This window comes from Hibiscus syriacus, unplaced genomic scaffold (assembly GCF_006381635.1).
Source record: "Hibiscus syriacus cultivar Baekdansim isolate YM2019G1 unplaced genomic scaffold, ASM638163v2 tig00111847_pilon, whole genome shotgun sequence".
Classification (NCBI taxonomy): domain Eukaryota; kingdom Viridiplantae; phylum Streptophyta; class Magnoliopsida; order Malvales; family Malvaceae; genus Hibiscus; species Hibiscus syriacus.
In genome coordinates this window covers 2,093,533-2,116,648 of record NW_024063200.1, presented here as the reverse complement: position 1 = coordinate 2,116,648, position 23,116 = coordinate 2,093,533, and the positions used below count along the sequence as shown (strand labels likewise).

Genomic DNA, 23,116 nt, shown 5'->3' with positions numbered 1-23,116 from the left:
TTATTTGCAATGAATGTAAAAGCTGGGGCATGTCAAATACGATTGTCCATAATTGAAGAAGAAGGGTCAATCGAAGAAAAAGCACAAGGCACACGTGGCTACATGGAGCGATGATGAACAATCCAATGAAGAGAAACAAGAAATAGCAAACTTGTTCTTGATTGTCATCGGGGAAAGCTCTAGGTAATCTCTAAGTCATCCGATTTTGAAGATTATTCTTTTGATGAGTTAGTAGAGGAATATATTGAGTTGGCTTCGGATTATGAGAAATTATTTTTAAAATACAATAATGATATTTCAAAATTGAAAAACGAAAATAATCTCATATCCAAGACCAACAATGATCTTGAAAGTAAAATTAATGAATTGGAAATCAAACTAAATGAGTTTGAAAAGAAAAATTCTAATTTGCAAAATTTACTTTCAAAGGTCAACGATGACCATCAAAAAGAAATTGATGATCTTAAAGCTTCTTTTAATAAAGTTGGAACAAAACGTTTTGAAAATGGAGAATGTTTAAAATCCAACTTTGTTAGAAAAAGTTTTAAAAACTACAATCATAGAGTTCCCCACAGAACCTCAAATGGAAAACTCATTAGAAGTATATGGGTTCCTAAAGAACTCATTACTACTAAAGATAAGGATATCCAACATAAATGGATACCCAAGGGGACTAGGATTTTGGAAACTAATGAATATGAACCCAAAAGAATTGGGTACCACAAGTCAAAAATTAATCTATGTTTGTAGGGAAAGGAGCATTGCTACAAGGCGCAAAATACAAGTTCAAACTCATGGTACCTTGATAGTGGATGCTCAAGACATTTGACCGAAGACAAGAACCGGTTCATTGACCTTAACGACAAAAATGGAGGAGATGTGACTTTTGGTGATAATTCAAAAGGTCACATTGAAGGTATAGGTACTATTGGTAATACCTCTTCCATACAAATTAAAAATGTGTTATATGTGAATGGGTTAAAGCATAATCTTTTGAGTATTAGTCAATTAAGAGATAAAGAATACAATGTCTTATTTGAAACAAATGGTTGTAAGATTGTTGACATTGTATCTAATCGGATTATGCTTATTGGTCATAGAATAGGAAACATGTACATGGTATATTTAGATTCTATTAATATGACTAACATGTTCCTAGTTGCTAAAGATGAACATGATAGTTGGTTATGGCATAGGAGACTATGACATACTAGCATGAGTGTTTTACAATGACTAATTCAAGAATATTTAGTTAGAGGGTTGCCAGAGTTAAAATTTGATAAAAATAAAATATGTGATGCATGTGCTAAAGGGAAACGCAAAAGAGCCTTCTTTAAATCCATTAATGATGTATCAACTAGTAGAGTATTACAATTGATCCATATATATCTTTTTGGGCCAATTAGGCTAGCTTGGGTGGAAAACAATATTGCTTTGTGTTAGTAGATGACTATTCTAGATATACTTGGATTCTATTTTCAAGTACTAAAGATGAAGCATTAGAAAAATTCATCACATTTTCAAAATTAATCCAAAACGAAAAAGGTTACTCCATAACTAGTGTTAGGAGTGATCATGGTACTGAATTTGAAAATCTTGGATTTATTGATTTTTTTCAATTCTAATGGTATTAGCCATAATTTTTCAGCACCTAGAACCCCTCAACAAAATGGAGTTGTAGAGAGGAAAAATCAAACTTTAGAAGAAATGGTTAGAACCATGCTTTGTGAAAACAATTTGCCAAAATATTTTTGGGTGGAAGCCACAAATACTTCTTGTTATGTTATAAATCGAGTAATGATTAGGCCTATTTTAAAGAAAACTCCATATGAACTTTTCAAAAATAAAAAGCCTAACATTAGCTATTTTCATCCTTTTGGATGTAAATGTTTTGTTTTAAACAACGGTAAAGACAATCTTAGCAAATTTGATGTTAAAAGTGATGAATAAATTTTTTTGGTTATTCCTTAAATTCTAAAGCTTATCGGATATTTAATAAAAGAACTTTAGTTGTAGAAGACTCTATACATGTTTTTTATGATAATCCCCTTCCGAGGAAGGATTCTTGTGTTGATGATGACGTAGGTATTGTAAATACACATGACGTTAGACATGACATTGGAGAATCATCATCAAATAAATAAGTAAAAGATGAGGAAACTCATGATGTTCTCGAGAATCCAATCATTGAAGAAAGGGAAGTCACTTATCCAAGAGAATACAACTATGTCAAGGATGGTGAAATTATAGGTAATACATCTAAAGGGGTAACAACTCAATCTTCTCTTAGAAATATATGTAATTATGTTGCATTTATCTCATTTATAGAGCCTATGAATATTCAAGAAGCATTAGATGATGAAAATTGGATAATGGCTATGCAAGAAGAGTTAAATCAATTTGAGAGAAGTAAAGTATGGACATTAGTTGAAAGGCCTAGTAATAAATCTACTATAGGTACTAGATGGGCATTTAGGAATAAGCTTGATCAAAGTGGTAATATAGTGAGGAATAAGGCTATACTTGTTGCTCAAGGCTATACTCAAGAAGAAGGCATAGACTATGATGAAACATACGCTCTCGTAGCTAGGATGGAAGCAATTAGAATGTTATTAGCATTTTCATGTTTCAATGAATTTAAATTATATCAAATGGATGTTAAAAGTGCATTTTTAAATGGTTTTATAAAAGAAGAAGTGTATGTGGAACAACCTCATGGTTTTGAAGATTCAAAATTTCCATATCATGTTTTTAAATTTACAAAAACACTTTTTGGTTTAAAACAAGCTCCTAGAGCTTGGTATGAAAGATTGTCAAATTTTTTAATCGAAAAGGGTTTTTCAAACGGAAAGGTTGACACTGCATTGTTTTTAAAGTGAAAAGGTAAAAATTTATTAGTAGTTCAAATTTATGTTGATGATATAATATTTGGTTCTACTAATGATGCTCTTTGCCAATAATTTTCTAGCTAATGCAGAGTGAATTCTAGATGAGCATGATGGGGGAGCTCTCATTTTTCATGGGACTCCAAATCAAGCAAAGAAAAAATGGAATCTTCATCAATCAAGCAAAATACTTCAAGGATATGCTCAAAAAGTTTGGATTGGAAGATGAAAAACCCCAAGCTACTCCAATGAGCTCATCTACAAAGCTTGACAAAGATGAAGGAGGTAAATGTGTAGATGTTAAACTTTTTAAGTCTATGATTGGTTCTTTGCTTTATCTAACCGTAAGTAGACCGGACATTATGTTTAGTGTTTTCTTATGTGCTAGATTTCAATCATTTCCTAAAGAATCACATCTAAAAGCCATTAAGAGAATCTTTAGATACCTTAAGGACACTCCTGGTTTAGGACTGTGGTATCCAGAGACTCTATCTTTAGCTTGCATGTCTTCTCTGATGCGGATTATGGAGGATGCAAAATAGATAGGAAAAGCACCTCCGATACTTGCCAATTCCTAGGAAATATGATGATTTCATGGTTTTTAAAGAAACAAAATTGTGATTCATTATCTACCACTGAAGTGGAATACATTTCAGTCGGTAGTTGTTGTGCACAAGTTTTATGGATGAAACAATAACTTTTAGATTATGGAATCGAAGTTAGTACCATACCTATCAAGTGTGACAATACTAGTGCTATTTGTCTCACTAAAAATCTCATCCAACACTCTAGAAATAAGCATATTGAAATTAGACATCATTTCATTAGAGATCATGTCACTAAAGGAGATATAGTTCTAGAATATGTTGATACTTTGCATCAATTAGTGGATATTTTTACAAAACCTTTAGATAAAGAAAGATTTTGGACACTTAGGAGATAATTAGGTTTAACCAACCTACCTTGACTTAGTGTTTAAAATAATTTTTAGCACTTTTAAATTAGAATTGAAAAATACTTATAAAAATAATATTTTGATTGCATTCTTGCTAAGTTAGGGAGAGTTTATGATCTTAGTGAAAATTAATTATATGTTCAAATAAAATTTAAAGATAGATTTGATTGATTGAACATTGTTAATTTTCGATATATGAGTTTTCAATACCACTAAAGCTAATTAATTTATCTTTCTTATTGTTTAAAACATATTTTTGACATGTTTGTACAAAGTGCATCGATACACTATGAAAGTGTACCGATGCATTCCTTGACTGGCATCGATACACTATGAAATTGCATCGATCAGTCCTTGAATGTGTATTGATACACTCAGGAGTGTACCGATACACTTGTTGGATTTTGGGTATTAAATCCCTAAAATCTTCATATTATCAAAACCCCTAAAAACTAAACACTCGATCGTACCCTCTTCTCTCACCCCGAATCTCTCATTGCTCAAAAACATCAATCTATAGTCAGAATTCGATAGTTTTTCAACTTCTAAACCTGTTGGAATCATCAAATATGTGCAAACAACATCTATTCTCACTCAAATCGGAAAAGTTTCAAGGTATTTTTCTAAAACTACTATTTTATTGATTTTGAACTTAGGACTAGTTATAATTAGTTCTAGGTTGAATTATATATCGGGCATTTGTTAGATTATAGTTTAGAACTATAATCTACAACGAATTACATAAAAAATACACAAATTTTCAAATTTTTTTGAAATTTTTGAAATAAAAAAAAGGTTTTTGAAAGTGTTGTTTTTGATTGAATTATGTTATTCTTAAGAAAACTATACATATTATGATTTTTCAAATATTGTTTTCAAAATAGTTTTCAAACTCTAGTCAGTCTTCAAACCAACCTCAAAATCGACTTCCTATTCCACCTCCAAATCCAAATCCAAACCCGAACGAACCAGAAATGACTATTAGAAACTCTTGTTTTAACCAACCTGGTCGTAGAGAAAATCTCTACCATAGGTATGTTAGTTTATTACAGTCATATAAAATCTGGGAAGAGTGTATTCCCTCTATCCACCTCAAAATCGACTTCCTATTCCACCTCAAATCCAAATCCAACCCGAACGAACCAGAAATGACTATTAGAAACTCTTGTTTTAACCAACCTGGTCGTAGAGAAAATCTCTACCATAGGTATGTTAGTTTATTACAGTCATATAAAATCTGGGAAGAGTGTATTCCCTCTATCCAAGCAATGGTCGATATGAAATTTGAATATCTTCCTACTCTTCGTTCTTGGAAATTTGATAAACTCTTTCACCTCAAACCTACCGTTTATCACCAACTAGTTCCCAATTTCTATTCCAAAGCGGTTTGTGTCCAAAACGAAGCTCGTACTGAAACCATAGGAATTCGATCCTATCTTCTAGGTCAATTCGTTTTTATTGACTCCGACATAATCGCTACTACTTTTGGACTAGATAACATAGGTTTAGATAATGAAAAAGAGAATGTGGCTACACGATATAAGGCTGAGGTGAGTACGAGTACTCTATTGACTCATCACGAGCGATTCCTCCACTTGATATTCTCTTAGTGGTTTAGACCATTCGGAGGTAAATACACCTCCCTTAGAGTTATAGATTTATAGTGGATACATTGTATCCAAAATGATAAAAAAATAAATTTGCCACAAATTATTTTCGTCGAGCTAGTCAAAACCGTGAACAATGTCCCATCTAAACATGTAGAAACTTTAGTTTACGGTTGTCTTCTTAGAAGCTTGTTTATCAAATTAAATCTTAGGGTCTCACTTGACGTAGGCATCCTACTTAAGAACACAATCAGTCTCACAACCTTGAAAAAGTCGGGATGGTCTGGGGACAAGGATCAATGGGTTCGATCCCCCGAGAAAATACCAGGAGCTAGCTCTTCACGAGCTCCTCCGACACCGGCTGCGGATGATGATCCAGAGCTAGAAACACTTATGCGCGATATCGACGATCACATACCCGACGAGAGCCGACTCAACAAGAGAGTCAAATGTCTCCATACTTCAGATCATTTATGGAGAATCTTGACATGAGGTTCACATCCATCGAGTCGTATTTAACTGCTAATAACGAAGCGATGAATCATCATTTCGATGCTATGGACGAGAGAGTCGATGCACTTACACGTGATGTGGTCAATATATGGGCACACTTATCACCTCCTGATCCATCGATGGACGATTAGAACTTTTCTTGTTTTGTTTTCTTAGGTTACGATAGAACTTATTGTTTTAACATTTTGGATGTTTTTGAATTGTTATATTTTGGATGATATGGATGTTTGAACTTGAATGTTTTTATATATATATTTGGTTTTAATTGTTTGAATTAGGTTTGATTATTTTTTGATCTTTATATTGGTTTTATTAGTATTTGCATCATTTACATATTAGTTGATATATGACCAATTACCATTACACATTATTTATGAATATTGATTTATGGAACTAATGGCTAATCTTTCTCTTCATTGTGATCTTAGCAGCTTAAGATTTAAATTTTTAAATCAATTGGCTATATTCTTACAAAATCTTGTTTAAAACCCTTTTATAGAGTCTTTTTGATTTAACAAAGAGGAAGAGAATGTAGTAAGGGGGAGTAATCAAAATTGTTTTTCAAAAATGAGTTTTGAAAGAAAATCTTAAAATTACTCAAATGTTTTGTTATATCAAAAAGGGGGAGATTGTTGAAAACATTTTGATGTTTCGATATAACAAATTAAGTGTTATTGAATTTTAAGATTTTATATAATTTTTAAATTATATTCGATTAAATTATTCGAATATCAAAATATTACTCCAAGTTTTTCAAAGGTCAATTTCAATACTTACTAAAGTGTAAAATTGTGTTTTAAAGTTACAATATTTTTGAAACAATTTTTACAAAGTATTTCGAACTAAAATCGAGCCAAAAATCAATTTTACCAAGGGATGTACCGATACACTCTTGGATGCATCGATCGACTCCCAACATTGAATGCATTTTATGTACCGATACACAGATAATGCATCGATGCACTCCTAGCTCTATTTGAAACATCGAATGTAATTAGTGTACCGATGCAACCCAAGTGTACCGATACACTAGGTCAACTAACGGTCAAAATATTTTAATTTTACACATAGTGTACAGATGCACCCTTGAGAGTGTACTGATGCACCTACGCTCCCAACTGATTTTTAAATGATAATTACTCCATAACTGCTCTATTGACTTCACCAATGATCCCCCAATGTTTAGAAGTGATTTAAGGTGTATTTAAACAAGCTTAGGAGCCATTGATCAACAACAATTGTGAGAGAAACAAAGAGAAAGCCTTAAACATCAAGTTTGAGCAATTCAAGCCAATTTTCATTCAAGATTCATTTTGATTTCAAGAACACTACTTGTACTCAATAGTATTCATTTTTAGTGTTCTTTCTTTGTTCTAGAATTGTGCAAAAATCTTGCCTTGTGAGGTTTTTCTTTGAGTTTGCGAAATTTGTATTCTTTTTTTAGGAGAGAGTGTTCTTAAGAATTTGCGGTATAATTCTTGAGGGATTTGTAAGGTTACTCTTTGTCCTCAAAAGAAATAAAAATTAGTGAATTTGTGGAAAATCCTTAATGTGGATAGCTAAGGTAGTGGATGTATATTTTAGTTGAAAAAGTCTAACCACTTTAAATCGATGTGCAATTATTTTCTATTTTCTGCAAAAGCTTCCACCAAATTTTTTATTGCCAATTCACCATCCTTTTGGATATTTCGTCGATCGATTAACTCAACAATAGTTCAATAAACTACTATAAAAGTATTAGTGGGTTTATTTAGAATGGATAACTACCCTCCACAAATACACCAAAAATGTAGTTCCCCAGAACAGAACAGAAAGGAATATCCAGCTAGTTGAACCTCAGAACTCAATATACCTACCTAGACAATACCGCAATAAATAGTTCAGGAAGTATACAGAACTCCAAAATTCCTCAAAATAGTTATAATTAATTGTCTTAGTAAAACAGATAATCAGAGAACATGTATCAAAAAACACAGTGAGATCAGTAAATCAGGACTCATGATATTGATCAGATAAAATATTCAAAAATCAAATCAAATAAATAATTGTTTTTTAGAACAAATAAATCGATTCTATTATAAAACATGTGAAACATTCATATAGCACACAAGGTATACACCTCGCAAAGCGAAATCAGATCGGAAAGTCTACTAAGCACCAATCTCTCTATGCTCAACAACAGTGCTCGAACCTAAACCATAATGAATTCAGTTTACTCTTGAAGAAATATTTAAATTTCACTATTTATAGGGTTCACAAAACTATACGAGTAGTCATGAGCTCACGAAGCCAAATGGATCGAAAGGAGCTAGGTCGAACTAACGAGCAGTCGGGTGAGTCTCGAGTACCTTCATTAATTAATAACATAAATCAGTCCTTGAGTTTAATTTAAATGCACATGAATAAAATAATTAAATACATATGCATGTTCGGGATTCAACGCTCAATTTGAGTTCTTTCGGTTTAGAATTTGGCAAAACAAACTTCAGATTCGGACTCAGGACGTTGAAAAACATTAAATATGACTTTTCAAAAAAATTGCCTTTTTGGTCAAAGTCAACGGGTCAGACCAGTGCGAGTTAACTCAACACCAGTTGACTCAGTGAGTTGACTCAGTTTCTAAACAATTTAGGCTGACCTAGAAGCTCACATGTGATGACGGCACATGGTGAAGCATTCGGCAAGACAAGGGCACATGGATGACAACCGATTAACTAAAAACTCTAAAACAACAAATCCAACTCAAATTATCCCCATAAACCAGCCAATGTCGAAGAAAATTTAATTAGAACACCCGAAAGCTTACCCAACAGCGGTCGGGGAAATCGACGACGGGAGGGGATGAACTCGATTAGGTTTTGGTCAAAACTGAGTGGGAAAATCAGTGACGACGACGGTGGCAGAATCGGTGCAAAATCGTGAAAACTTACGGCGGTGGATTAGGTTTTTGGAGAACAAACAAACGTCGATTCACGGCGAATGGGGACAACTTTCGACGAATTGCTTTAGGGGTTTGGCAATGGATAACATCTTTTTCCTCTTTGTCTCCTTATACTGCGACTTCTCTGCTTCGTTTTCGCCTCTCATTTCCTTCTCTTCCTCTTTCCTTTTCGTCGACGATGGAAAAAATAGGGGAAATAACAACAGAGCAGCTCAGGAGTTTAGGAAAAGATATTTAGCAAATTTAATACGATAATGTTTTTGAAAAAAAATTAATTTTTATATGAGGTATTAAGGTGATTATTTTCTCATTTAGAGTTAATCTAACATTGTTCTATGAAAGATGATGAAAAAATTTAATAACTTTTGGAAAGAAAAAAAAAGGCTTAGAAGACACGTTTTCTTCTCATTAGACACATTTTCTCCAAACTCCATGCATTTCTATAAAATTATGTTTCCTCATAAAATATCAAAAACGTCGTATTATATGGATGTCTTCTAAAATCATTGTGACTTTTAGCTTTTGAGCATCTTTTATGGAGCATTGTAACATTCCCTCTAAATGAGAAATTAATCACTCTACCATCTTATACGAAATTTTTTTTCCCAAAATAATATTAGATCGATTTCGTTAAAAAAATTTATTTAAAAAATAAATATTTGATTGATCACTTATGGAAAAAAAAACCTCTAAAATAATTAAAGATAATTGAAGAACACTTCTGTCCCAAAACTTATCAAAAATGCATTATTCCTATTTAAAGGTTATCTAGTTTTAACTAGAGTTTTATTATATTATTTAAGAGAATTTTATTATTTCTTAAAAATCAGTTTCTTGAAGAAACATTTTAATTGTGCAACTAAGAATTTTCAAGGCTGCATTTATAGTAAATGTTGGGCAATAAATAAGGATTAGTTAAGGGGAAAGAATTAAGATGATATTGTATGATGAGCGTCTACATTAACCTATGTAGTTACGTTATATCTCTTGTCTAAAAAAATATTAACAGTAAATTTCTCTTTAAATAAGATTTTGTAGAGATAGAATCATTAATTAATTTGAACTATGTACATATTTATTTTTATTTTTCAAATTCAGATTTATAATAGGTTTGTCTGCGTAATTTCAAGTTTCAACACTATAAAGGGATAATATCATAATTGAATTTAAAATAATATATATTTTTATAAATTTTAATATGTTAAAAATGTGTATTAACACAAGACATTCGTATTTTGTTGATGTTAGTTAAAAATAATGTTTTATTTAGTAACAACAACAAGAACGGGAACTAATTAAATTACCTGCTATTATTTTACTCCTTAAAATCTTCACAAATCAACCTAAGAATAGTTCTAAGAATGGCAAAAAACAAGAAATAATCCTCAACGAGAGGGGAATAATGGTTCACGTTCGCAACGCCATTTTCAATTGTATAAACGTTATTCCCCTCGTTCTAGGTCTGTTCGCCGTCGCGGGCTCCATCTACTTCAGCCGCAGCCGTCCGAAACCATTTGTTGATAACCGGCCTCGTTTTCATCGTTATATCGGTGTTTGCCTTCCTCGGCTCTTGTTTTAAAAACACCGACATTTTCTTGACAATTTACTCGATTCTATTGATCTTGATCATATTGGCTTTGTTTTGTGTGACCTTCTTCGCCTTGATCATCTAGAACAGGGCGTTGTCTAAGAAGGTCGCCGGGATGGGAGTCAGATCGCTTCGACTCAAAGATATTCGAATTGGTTGAAAGATAACTTCGTGGATAACGGGCATTGGGAAGAGGCTCGGAGTTGCTTGAGCGAATCCCATATTTGCAAAACCCTCCATAGGGACCCACATCTCTTAGGTTTCGTGAAGCACAAGTTTTCAACGATACAAGTAAGGCTATTTGATTGTTCATTTATTATTTCATGATTGTATAGCTTGATGTGTTTTAGCGAAAAATATCTTATAGGAAATGGATCATGCTTAATTGATATCCTTGTTGTTACAAATTTACAATAACTTAAACATTCGCGTAAACACTAATTTTTTTGTCCCGTTTTATTTTATTATTAATATTATTATTAATATTATTATTATTATATTATTATTAATAAATAACACATACATTTACCGGCCCAATTGATTTACAAACCCTAAAGCCCAATCCCAAAGGCCCATTATAGCAGACCCGATCCAGACCCATGTTGACCTGAAGCAGATCCAGGCCCAGACAATCTGAATCGGCCCAAGATAGTAACCCTAAACCCGATTAGGGTTTTTATCTCAACCAACGCCGCCAGAAACCATCAACCGTTAGATCTGGTGATATCCAATGATCCAGATGTCTCCAACAGAAACTCTAGGGTTTCATTACACCCTAGGGTCTACGCCGGCCACCGCCTCCAAGCGCTCCACTCCAACTGCTGCCATGCTGCCTTGCCAAAAGATTCCAGAGGCACCAGTAAAGCCGGACACATCGCAACCCTAGGGTGAGTCACTACCATAGCTTCGGTGACTCACCGAAGGACATCCTTGTAACCGGTCCAAAGGGCATACGAAGGGGCCTATAAAAAGACCATCCATCTCCTGCAAGAAAAAAAAACAAATACACCAACAGCAACGAAAAACAGAGGAACACAACAAACAAATAGAAGAACCAAAGTAAACTTACGTTCGTTGAAGCCCAACCGTCATCGGGAACGCTATTTTACCGAAGGTAAAAGTTTAGATCTAGGCTGATTGGAATGTTTTTAGGATAAAAGGGGATTGGAATCGAGTTTAGGAAATTTCGGGCTTTAATTTGGCAAAATTTTGTAAATTCTAACCACCATGAACGGTGGTCGACGGAGGCGATCGACGTCGGAGCACGGTGGCTGACGGTGGTCGAATTCTCTCCGGTGAGGGAATCCTAGAGAGAAAGAAGGGCTTCTCTCTCTTTAGAGAGAAAAGCAAAATGGAAAAATGAGAGAATTTGGCCCTTTAGGGCCGGTTAAAGGGTATTTATACCCTCACCAAAACTACGCCTTTTTGGCGAGGGGTGTATGTGTAAATTCGAGAATGGTTAAAATCACATCCGCAGTCCCTCTGAGTTCTGTAATCTTCCATTTTAGTCACTGAATTGATTTTCCATGTCTTTTAATTTTTTCTTCGCATTTTATTTTATTATATTTTAGTCACTACCCGTATATATATAGGTAAAATAACCTATTTAGCCCCTATAATTTTAATAATTTTTATTTTGATCATGAATTAATTATGGTTAAATTACACTAATAGTACTTATATTTCATAATATTTTAAATTAGGACTATTAATTTAGATATTTTGCAATTTAATCTTATAGTTTTAATTTTCTTTATTTTGGTCACTGTTTAATTGCAATTTTATTTTATTTTTATTATTACCTTTTATGTTTCAATATTTTAATACTTTAATTATTACTTTTTATTTTATTTTTATTTCATTTTAGTCATATTAATATTTATATGAAACATTTATAGGTATAACTTGACCTATTTTATAATTTGAGTAAAATAATAATATTTATTTATTTTTAAATATTAAAGAAGAGACTATCTTAAAGTAACTAGATGTCCTATTATGGTATTTTAAAATAAATAAATTTCATGTTTATAACAACCTAAAAAATATACTTACTTTAGTTTTGGTTATATCAAATTATTTCTTAGGGAGAATTATCACATTCTTATTATTTCGGTCGGAAAGAGAAATATTCGTCCTAAAATATTTTAGGGATTAGTTTCTTTTCGATTGGAAATATTGGAATATTTTATATTTTATTTTGAATTTTATTTAAATAAAATTATGCAATTGAATATGAAATAATTGGATCGAAAATTAAATTTATATTCGAATTCTTAGATTTTCACTACCAGAGACAATTTATAATCGACATATACCAATTTTGGGCTTTGTGGAGATGCTAATCATTCCCCAAACATAATCGACCACGAATCCCTTTTTATTACTAAAAAGAATGAATTTTTTGTTACACGCAGACTGATTTATCTTTTAAATAGTTTCTTTTCTTAAAAACTCATTTAAAATATGATTTTTAGGTATTCCACCCTACCAAACCCAAAAGATCGATTGAGACTCCAAAACGTTTCGTTAAAACCATTTATTCAAATACTTTTCATCCAAATAAATTCGTGTTCGGGCGAAAATCGGTTACGACAATTTGTAATTACAATGATTGTAAAGCTATTTATAACCTTAAAATTTTCTTCTTGTGTTTTAGTCCGGTTGTTGCAAGCCGCCCATTTACAAGTCTTGGGAGATGCCGAAGTCGGGACCCGACGTCCCCGACAGCGACTGCCTCACTTGGAGCAACGACAAGAACAAGCTTTGCTTCGATTGCAAGTCTTGCAAGGGTGGATTTTTAGACGACCTTCGGAAACAATGGAGGTTTCTGGCATTCGTTAACCTAGGCATCCTCATAATTGTCTTCATCATCTTCAACTTCAATTGCAGCGTCGTGCGACGGAAAAATCCGACACCCGATCACGCTGTGTAACCAACTCCGTCACAATCTTTACCAACAGTTTAAAATTAGGAAAATAAAAGCACGTGTATATTTTTACCAATAAATTCTATTTTCATTTAATGTATAATTAGTTTTAATTTCATGTAAACCAATGTTAAAAAAATATCAGTTTATTGATTATCTAACAGTTTAATTAACTATAAGTTAATATAGAATGCAAATTATGTTAGTTGGTAATCTAAATAAGTCTTCTTGAACAAATAATTCATATTTGAATTATTAGGTCGTCTAAAATCCGAATAGTAGATAGATTATTTTTAACTATCAGAGTATGTCAGTAATATTAATGAAAGAATTACAAGAGATTACATGATTCAGACCAGAAAAAGAAAACAAAAGAAAATGGTTACTCTGCACCGGGGAGAGGAGATGAATGACCAGATGGGATGAAAGAGGAGGTATGCCACGAATAATGCACCGGCAGATCCTACAATTGTTAATGGCTCTGCAGATGTTATGGTTTCGAATGTCGAAGAAGCTAGAGGCTTGGCTACATCGATCACCTCCGTAGTTTGTTTCGCAGCGGTCTGCAACAAAAGTCATCATTGCATGAGGTTTACAGACATCCATTTGCATCGAACAGTAAAAATAGCTAAAGCCTTTCAGACATTCAATTAGTTGGCAGTGACAAGAACATAAATCAAGCTTTACAAGCAACTCTTTAAATATACTTGTTGTACCCCATCAAAGGACCTCCGCATAACGCTGTTGCGCCTACAACCACCGGAGGTCCCTAAAAATTTTTAACTCTCACATATTAAGGAAACTCCGAAAGACATGGAGGTCCCTAAAAATCTTTAACTCTCACATATTAAGGAAACTCCGAAAGACATAGAGGGAATATCTCTAAAAAAAAAATAAAACATAGAATATATAATATCTTTGGAGAAATCGTAATTAATTGACGTGACCTATGGAAGTCTAATATGACCTATATACACTGCTAGATATTTTGACCCTACGATTGACATACAATAAGGGTTATTAAAAATCTTATTATTTTAATTTTACGTCTTCTATTTTTTATTCTTAATTACACTTTATTCCCATTAAACTAGAATCTTAATCTCGTCTCTGCTCTCGAGTATAACAGAGAGACAGGATGCAACCTAAAGGAAACCATGTCGCCTTCACTTCTCTACATCTTCATGGATGAATATTGATTAGTGATGAGTGTTTAATCGAGTCGAGTAAAAAAAATTCGAATTATTTTAGTTGATGAGTCTTATTTTACAACTCGAAGTTGAATTAAAAAATTTTCGAGTCAAAATCGAATTTTTGAGTTTTTATTTAAATTTAATTATAAATATTTATAATATGATGATATTATTTTATTTCAATTTAAATTATTTTTTATAACCATATATAATACTACATATTTTTTCATATTTTTTATGTCATATACATATATTATACAGAGTCGATAAGCTTACTCAAATTAAAAATCAATCTATTAATTACTAAAATTTTTGAATTATTCGTGTTATTATTCGAGTTGATTTCAACTTTAAATTTTTCGAATCGAATTTATGAAATTACAATCAAACTTTCTCGAGTTGAGTAAAAGAAATCGATTTTTCAACACTGACCGATTGTCCTTTACTCAGCGACTACGACTACACATCCTTGCATTGCAGCTTTGAGAAATTGAAAGAAGTGTGAGAAATGAACCTTAGCAGCAGTGAGCACAGGCTCAGAATCAAGACTAGTTCCTTGAATTGCTTCTTGTGCTTTCTTCAATGCCTCAGATATAACCGGAGAAGCGACCTTCAAAGCCTCTTCTCCAGCTTTCTTGGCAATAGGAACCCCAGCATCAATGGCTGGCTTCAAAGCTTTCCCCACAACACCAAACACCTGCTGTGCAACATCACAGGCACTCGAACCCGCTTCTTGAACTTGATCAATGGTTTTCTCCACCTGTAATTCAAAGAACCAAAAAAATGGGTATCACCAAGTTGTGAGAGAATCATGTAATCAACTTGATTTGCTCACTTCAGTCAGAGATGAAACAATATGTTCTTTGCTAAGACTGATAGCTTTGGCCTCGTGGGGAAGTGAAAATAGAGCCAATAAAGAGAGGGAAGTGGATATGGGTTTAGATAGGGTTCTTAAAGAAGCTTTGTTTGAGGTTGAAGAATAAGAAGGTGGTGGAGGAAGAGAAATCTTTGCAGTGGCTGAAACTCGGATAGCCATCTGCGCAGCCATTGAAGAGTTGATTTTGGTGGTTGTTTCACTGTGAAGTTCGAGTCAGACATGCAATTAAAAAATGTCCGAACAATGAATAGAGAGGATTTGTGATGAAGAATAAGGTGGTGTTTGTTTTTATAAAGGTAAAAAGTCTATATTCTACGGATTATATCTATAGTTATCTGCAACAGAAGAGATAGATTAAAAGTCTGCAGTCTGTAAAAATAAGACTGTTTGTTTTTTAACATCTGTAGACTGTTAAAATAAACTGAAAGATAAATAAACTGATTTTTTAAACTTAAAAGAGTTTTGCAATATTGAGATTTAAATAATTTTAGTTTTACAATACTGAAATTTAAATAATTTATACAACTACAATAATAATTTTTTTAGAATAATAAACACCACCTTATTAATTCTATTATAAGTCTCACATAATCACATTTATTATTAAGTCTCACATAATCACATTTATTATTATTTTTATAAGTTTTATAGAATAAAATTTATAAATGATCATTAAATTATATGATTTTTTAAATATGTAATTATGTAATATTTTTAATTTTTTTGAATATATATTAATAATTTATTTTTATAATTATATGATATTTTTAGAAAATATTTTTTAACTTATAAAATTATTTTATGATTATTTTTTATTTAATTGTGATTATATTTTAAAATTTTAAAAACGTAATTTATAAATTTTTATATTTTAAAATCTTAATTATCAAACAATGAAATTATTTTTTATTAAAAAATGTGGTTTAAATACTTACATTTTGTATAAAAAGTTTAAATATAATTTAAAAATAACAAATCCAAAAAAATATTACATTTAAACTTAAATCAAAATAATTAAAATAAATAAAATTTTAATAATATATAAATAATTTTATATAAATTAAATATCTATAATATAATATTAAAAAAATAATATTTAATTTATTTAAAAAATTAATTAAAATTAAAATCAAATATAATATAATATAAAATTAAATATAAAATCTCTTTGAATAGGTTAGAAGACCTCTGCAGACATAAAGCAACGTCTGCGCCCCGCAGACCACGCGTAGACGTTAGAAGAGCTTATGTCTTCTAAAAAACAAACGGTCTACGAAGTCCAATGTCTGCGCGTGGTCTGCGCGGCGCAGACATAAGAGCTTTGCAGACCTTACACACTAAAAACAAACACCACCTAAGAGGTTGAAGATTGAAGGGACCAGTGTCGCCAATTGTAACAATCCTTTGGGTAAAATAACTCTCTAGTCACTAAATTATTGGGTTCTATGTCGATTAGTAAATAAGATCGTTTATCAATTAGATCATTAAAAATCTAATATGGTTTTAATTAAGTCATCTGCATTTAAGTATTTTTTATAATAACACATTTAGTCCTCGTTAATTATGTATTTTATTAATTTGATTATTTAAGTTGAGGTGATAATTTAATTCAAAATCGACATGTTACAACCTGATCTTATAAGGTTTATTTTCTTGAAAACAAGGTGAAGCTTTCGTTTAGGGTGAAAAATAATAAAGAATCTTCAGAGTTTGTCGCGTAAATTACCTTACATGGAACGAAAATTTCATCTATGCTTCAAGGAGATGGGTGGTAGCAATGATGCATGAAGAGCAACACCATAATGAAGTACATCTTCATTGATCATGAAGGTTGGTGTATGGACTGACTTGAGTTTTGGTCTGCTCTCATCTTGTATTCCAAAGAAAACAAATATTCGAGGATCGTCTCTTGGTAAAATGCAAAATCCTCAGATCCCATCTATAGTTTTTTGTCTTTAATTTTGTCATTGCCAAGCACTTCCCCAACAACATCGGCGACGAAACAATGTTGTCGGAACCGGTTTTTGCCCGAGCACGAATGGTTTCTTGGTGGAAAAGTAATGTGAACGAATAAATAGTTTTTAATGAAATGTTTTGGAGTCGCCGTCGACCTTTTGGGTTAGGTAGATCGAATACCTAAAAATTATCTTTTAAAAGAGTTTTTAATAAAACCTCATTCAAAAGATAAATCGGTCTGCGTTTAACCAAAAATTCATTCTTTTTAATAATAAAAAAGGATTCGTGGTCGGTTACGTTTGGGAAAGGATTAGCACCCAACAACGCTCAAAATTGGTACCCATTGATTATAAATTGTCTCTAATAATAGAATTTAAGAATTCGAATCTAAATTTAATTTATGATCCTCTTATTCCAGATTTAATCGTATAATTTTAAAGAAAAACATATATAAAATGATTTTTATAAATTATAAATAAAGTATTTATTTATTTAAAAATATGAGAAAAGTACATCTACTTTTTTAAGACAATCAATTTCTTAATATTAAAAAATAAATAAATATTTAAAATATGATAATTTTTCCTAAAAAATAATTTAAATAAAACTAAATTAAATATATATAATTTTTATAATCGAAATATTTATTTATTTAAAATACCAGAACAAGACATCTAGTTATTTTAAGACCATCCTTTTTTAATATTTAAAAATAAATAAATATTATTAATTTATAAAATTAATCAAATAATATATACTGATATAACTAAAATAAAATAATAATTAAAATTTAAAGGATAATAATAAAAATTATCTTAGAATGCAACTAAACAATGACTAAAATAAATAAAATTAAAACAACATGATTAAAATGTAAAATATCTAAATTAATGGACATAATTTGAATAATTATAAAAATATAAATATTAATAGTGTAATTTAGCCATAAATATTAATACGTGATTAAAATAAAATTAATTAAAATTATAAGGGACTAAATATGGTGTTTACCCTAAATATATAAACATATATATACGGTGAGTAAATTATAAATAAAATAAAATTTGAATACTGAATTAAAATATATGGAAATTTATTGTAGTGACTAAATTATAATAAAACAAAATTAAAAGATATAACTAAAACATATAAAAATTGGTTTTAGTGGCTAAAATGGAAGTTTACAAACTTCAAATGACTGCGAAAAGGATTTTTCCACGTTTTAAATTACACAGACACCCCTCATCAAAACGACGTCGTTTTGGTGAGAGTATAAATACCCCTTAAACCGACCCCCTTGGGTAATTTCTTCTCATTTTCTTTCTTCTCTCTCTCTCTCTAAGGAGAGATTTCCTCTCCCTTCTCTCTAAATGTTTCTCTCGTTGGAGAGAAACTGATCACCGACCTGCCGCCTTGCTCTGGCGCCTGCAGCCACTGGCGGCCACCACCCACGGTGGTCGAATTTTATAAAAATGCCCCAAATCGAAGCCCCAATTTTTCTAAACCCAAATCTAAGGTTGTTCTAGCCTAAAGTTTTTTCAAACTTCGTAGATCTAAAAGAAACCGAAGTTTTACCTTCGATTTTACGGTGGCTCCGGTGACATTGGGCTCCTCGAGGGTAAGTTTCTTCACTCTTTTCTCTTTTCTTTCGGTTTTGTAGTTGTGTGTTATTGGTGGTCTCCTCTTTCAGGTTCGGTCGATGGAGCTTTTTATAGGCTCATTCGTACTCTCTTTGGACCGGTTAAAGGAAGGTAACCCGGTGAGTCACCCACCTATGACGGTGGTCGTCTTAGGGGAGATGAGGTGTGCGGTTGATGCTAGCTGGAAGCTGCTGGAACGGGGACGTGGAGGGACTGCTGGCAGTGCTGGAAGCTACTGGAATTTGCAACGTGGAGGGGCTGCTGGCAGTGCTGGAAGCTGAAGGAATTTGTAACGTGGAGCTGCTGGAATGGGGAGGTAAAAATGGTGATTACAACTGCCCCTCTTTGCTCATTATTGTGGAACATGAATGGAGCAAAGACATAAAACACCATTTTTAGCTTGAAATGTTCAAGCTTTTGAGCTATATGTTATTCTCGTTTTGAATTTTTCGCTCACTTCGGACGAGTTCTTCTTGTTATGAACTTTTCCACTAGGAATGATGATTTATCTCCTTCTGTGATGGATTTGAAAAAAGGTTGAACAATGTTGATGTTGATCTATTTCCCTCTGTGATGAGTCGAGCTAAGGTTGAACAAGTTCTTCAGATTATGAACTTCTTCTTCCTCTTCAGATGAGTTCTTCAGATTATGAACTCCTGTCTGGAAATGTTGATGATGTTCTATCTCCTTTTGCGATAAAGTCAACCAAAAGTTTGAATAAGTTCTTGAGACTATGAACTTCTTCTTCCTCTTCAGATGAGTTCTTCAGATTATGAACTCTTTCTTCCTCTTCATATGATTTCTTCAGACTATGAACTTCTTCTTCCTCTTCAGACGAGTTCTTCAGATTATGAACTCTTTTTTCCCTTTCAGACAAGTTCTTCAGACTATGAACTTCTTCTTCCTCTTCAGACGATTCAGATGATGAACTCCTTCTTCCTCTTCAGATGAGTTCTTCAGACTATGAACTTCTTCTTCCTCTTCAGACGAGCCCTTCAGATTATGAACTCATTCTTGAAATGTTTTAAGAAAAACAATCTCAAGTAAGATAAATTACTATTTCGAGCGAAACTTTCTCCAGCGAGAAATAGTTTGTTTTAAGAAAAACAACAATCTCAAGTGAGATAAATTGCTATTTCAAGTGAAACTTTCTCTAGTGAGAAACAGTTTGTTTTAAGAAAAACAATCTCAAGTGAGATAAATTGCTATTTCAAGTGAAAATTTCTCCAGCGAGAAACAGATTGTTTTAAGAAATCAATCTCAAGTGATATAAATTGCTATTTGAAAACATCCTGCACTGAAGGTCTTATGGATGGCCCGTAGGACTTACAAATTTGGGAAATAGTTTACTAAATAAGAAACATTGGAAATCGTTTTCTTACTATTCAACAATTTCATTTTCAGAAAAGATTAAATGAGAAACATTGGAAATTGTTTTCACATTTTTCGAAATAACTTTTTAGTTGGGTAACATGCCCCAACTTCAAAATAATGCTTCATTTGTAGATTGTATCCATCTATTCTTCAGATGTTTGCATGATTCCTGTACTTGAGGCTTGAATTCTACCTTACACTTGTAAGGTATTTTCCATCATGAATCTTCTTTTTTCATATGAAAACCTATAAAATTTCATATTTGAATGCAATCAAATGTATTAATGTAATGCATTTTCTATTATGCAAATGATGTTCTTATGAATGCATAAATGTGAAATCCTTCATTATTTGACATCAAAGTGGTGAAATCGGTCTTTCTTTACTTAGCCAAAATGTCATTTCAGGCTGGCATTTCTCATGAACCATCTGATCCACTTGCATCTTTGTGTCTTCTTTGTCTCATTAAAGTCTCAGAAGAAATGTTTCATTTATGGAACTCTTGTTGCAGTCGGAATTATGACATTGTTGACCCATTTTATCATGGATAACACCAGCTTTCTTTGCCTTGACTTGTGTAGAAATCCAATAAAGCTTTCATCTTTGAAAAGAGAATCTATCATCTTTGAAAAGAAAATCTATCATCTTTGAAGAATGTAGATATAAATATGCCAAACTCAGCATAAATTAATTAGGATAGCAGTGTCTTTTCTGATTTGACTCTTAAAACACATCACAAAGAGGATTTATCCTAATCCATTTCATGTCTCCACATCTAATTGGATCTCGAACAAAGCTATTCAGACCATATCATGTCGAGATGTTTAACAACATCTTATTGTTCAATCTTAGTTGGCTCCACTAGTTTCTTGTTGTTAATATTTCAGCTTCCCTTCCGTGGAAAGAAATCTTCATCATATCTAACTTCTAACCTTGGGGTCGAAGAAGTTAAACTTCATCTTGGGTCCATAAATGGAAATACCATATGATTGCAACATTGGTTCATCACCATAATCAATGGTTCATAAAACATTTGACAACACATTCATCATTTTCTGTGGTTTCTGCACAGATGTTCGTAAAATATTTTAACAACACGTTCATATTTTCCTGTGGCTTCTGCCCAGATGTTTCGTAAAACATTTGATAACACATTCATCCTTTCCTGTGGCTTCTCCCCAGATGTTTGTAAACATTTGACAACACATTCATCCTTTCCTATGGCTTCTGCCCAGATTTCTCAATCAGTGAACTTCTTGCATAGTGTTTGGTTTTAGCAGGTCGTTACAAGGACACTTAAGAACAAATCCCAATAGGAATATAAGTGGGATGCTTTGGCTTACCAGCATCAAATCACCAAAATAATGCAATTGTATGATGAACAAAGCAATTATGTATAGTTAGCTCTACTGTCACTGATTCACCATTTTCATTCTTCATACCTTTCTATCTCATTGGAAATCTTTGCTTAATTCAATGATCTTTCCACAAGATGATATGGGCCTTCATCATGCCCCAACATTTACTAATATGAACGTTCAAAATTCATTTAAAATTATTTCTTGATGGTGTGAGCCCTCAAAATAAGCTTTCCAAATGCCTCACATGAATCATTTATGTCTGAAAGAGGCCTTCAAAATGCCCCAACATTTTTATTCTTGCTAATATGAGCTTCCAAGAAAGCCCAAATATTCATATTGTTGTGAGCCTTAAAAATGCCCCACATGGATCATTTCTGTTTGAATTAGGCATTCAAAATGCCCCAATATTCTATTTCTGGTTGAAATGGGTATTCGAGATGTCCCACATGGATCTGTCTAAATTGGGCCTTCAGAATACCCCAGTATTCTAAACTATAAGGCTTACTCTCAATGTTTGTTTGATTTGAATCTCATGATCCCCACGAGGTCCAATTTTGACAATGCACTGTTATGGATACTTGTGGCTTTATTTATGCCCCAATCTGTTAATCTTGAATGCTCTCAATCTGGTATCACTAAACAGCGGTGTTGTTTAGTGGCTTAAAGACTTTTCCTGTTTTTGCCATAAACATTTTAAGAAGTAATCAATCCTTATGACAGAAATGTCTGAGATATGTGACTCTTCTGAATGAGGTGATCATATCCTTCTTGACTGGTCGCATTCTTGTCTTTTGCTATACTTTGGGATATATGCCCTTTTTGAATAGGGTAATCCTTCTTGATGAGTTACTGATAATGTCACAAGAAAGTGCTACAAGTTCAATTCTCCAGACTTTCTAGCTCTTAGACCACTTGCCTTCAAGAATGTGAAATGCTTCATCATTTTGGCATCACTTATTCTTTTTCTACAATAGAAGTAGAATAGGCATCAACTTGCTTCAAGGACCTTCTTTATTTGAGACTATCATGTTTGAAAATGTTTTTCTTCCTTTCTTTATCAAAGGATGAAAGAATTTTGTAAAGTATTGCCCATTAAAGGTTCACAATAAAATCAAAGCATAAACATGAGTTCAAAGAATATCAAATACATTAATAGCTCTTTAATGTTTGAGAAGTATAGTTCTTTGACAAGTATCAAGATTTGGTTTGGTTTCAGGATGGATTTCCTATTTTCTATGGTTATATCTATTTAAGATGTCACTCCTCTCTCGCTCTTTGTGAACTTTGTCACATGCCT

The 23,116-nt window shown here is 32.4% G+C and overlaps 1 protein-coding gene across 1 annotated transcript; it reads right to left on the bottom strand.

Moving 5' to 3' along the window:
• Positions 1–11,257: 11,257 nt before the first annotated feature.
• LOC120172219 (calcium sensing receptor, chloroplastic-like) lies at positions 11,258–15,647 on the bottom strand. Its single transcript, XM_039179738.1, has 6 exons — positions 15,447–15,647; positions 15,126–15,398; positions 13,805–13,981; positions 11,713–11,821; positions 11,408–11,473; positions 11,258–11,322 (listed from the first exon to the last, which is right to left on the bottom strand). Exons 1-6 carry the CDS (start codon positions 15,645–15,647, stop codon positions 11,258–11,260), a joined length of 891 nt encoding a protein of 296 aa, XP_039035669.1.
• Positions 15,648–23,116: the final 7,469 nt, after the last annotated feature.

Coding starts and splice junctions, on each gene's coding strand:
- LOC120172219 (XM_039179738.1), bottom strand. CDS start 15,647: ATGGCTATCCGAGTTTCAGCCACTGCAAAGATTTCTCTTCCTCCACCA. Junction 11,822..13,804: donor TCTCCTCTCCCCGGTGCAGA/GTAACCATTTTC, acceptor TTCTCTCTAAAG/AGAGAGAAGCCCTTCTTTCT. Junction 11,474..11,712: donor GTCGACCACCGTTCATGGTG/GTTAGAATTTAC, acceptor TTTTTCTTGCAG/GAGATGGATGGTCTTTTTAT.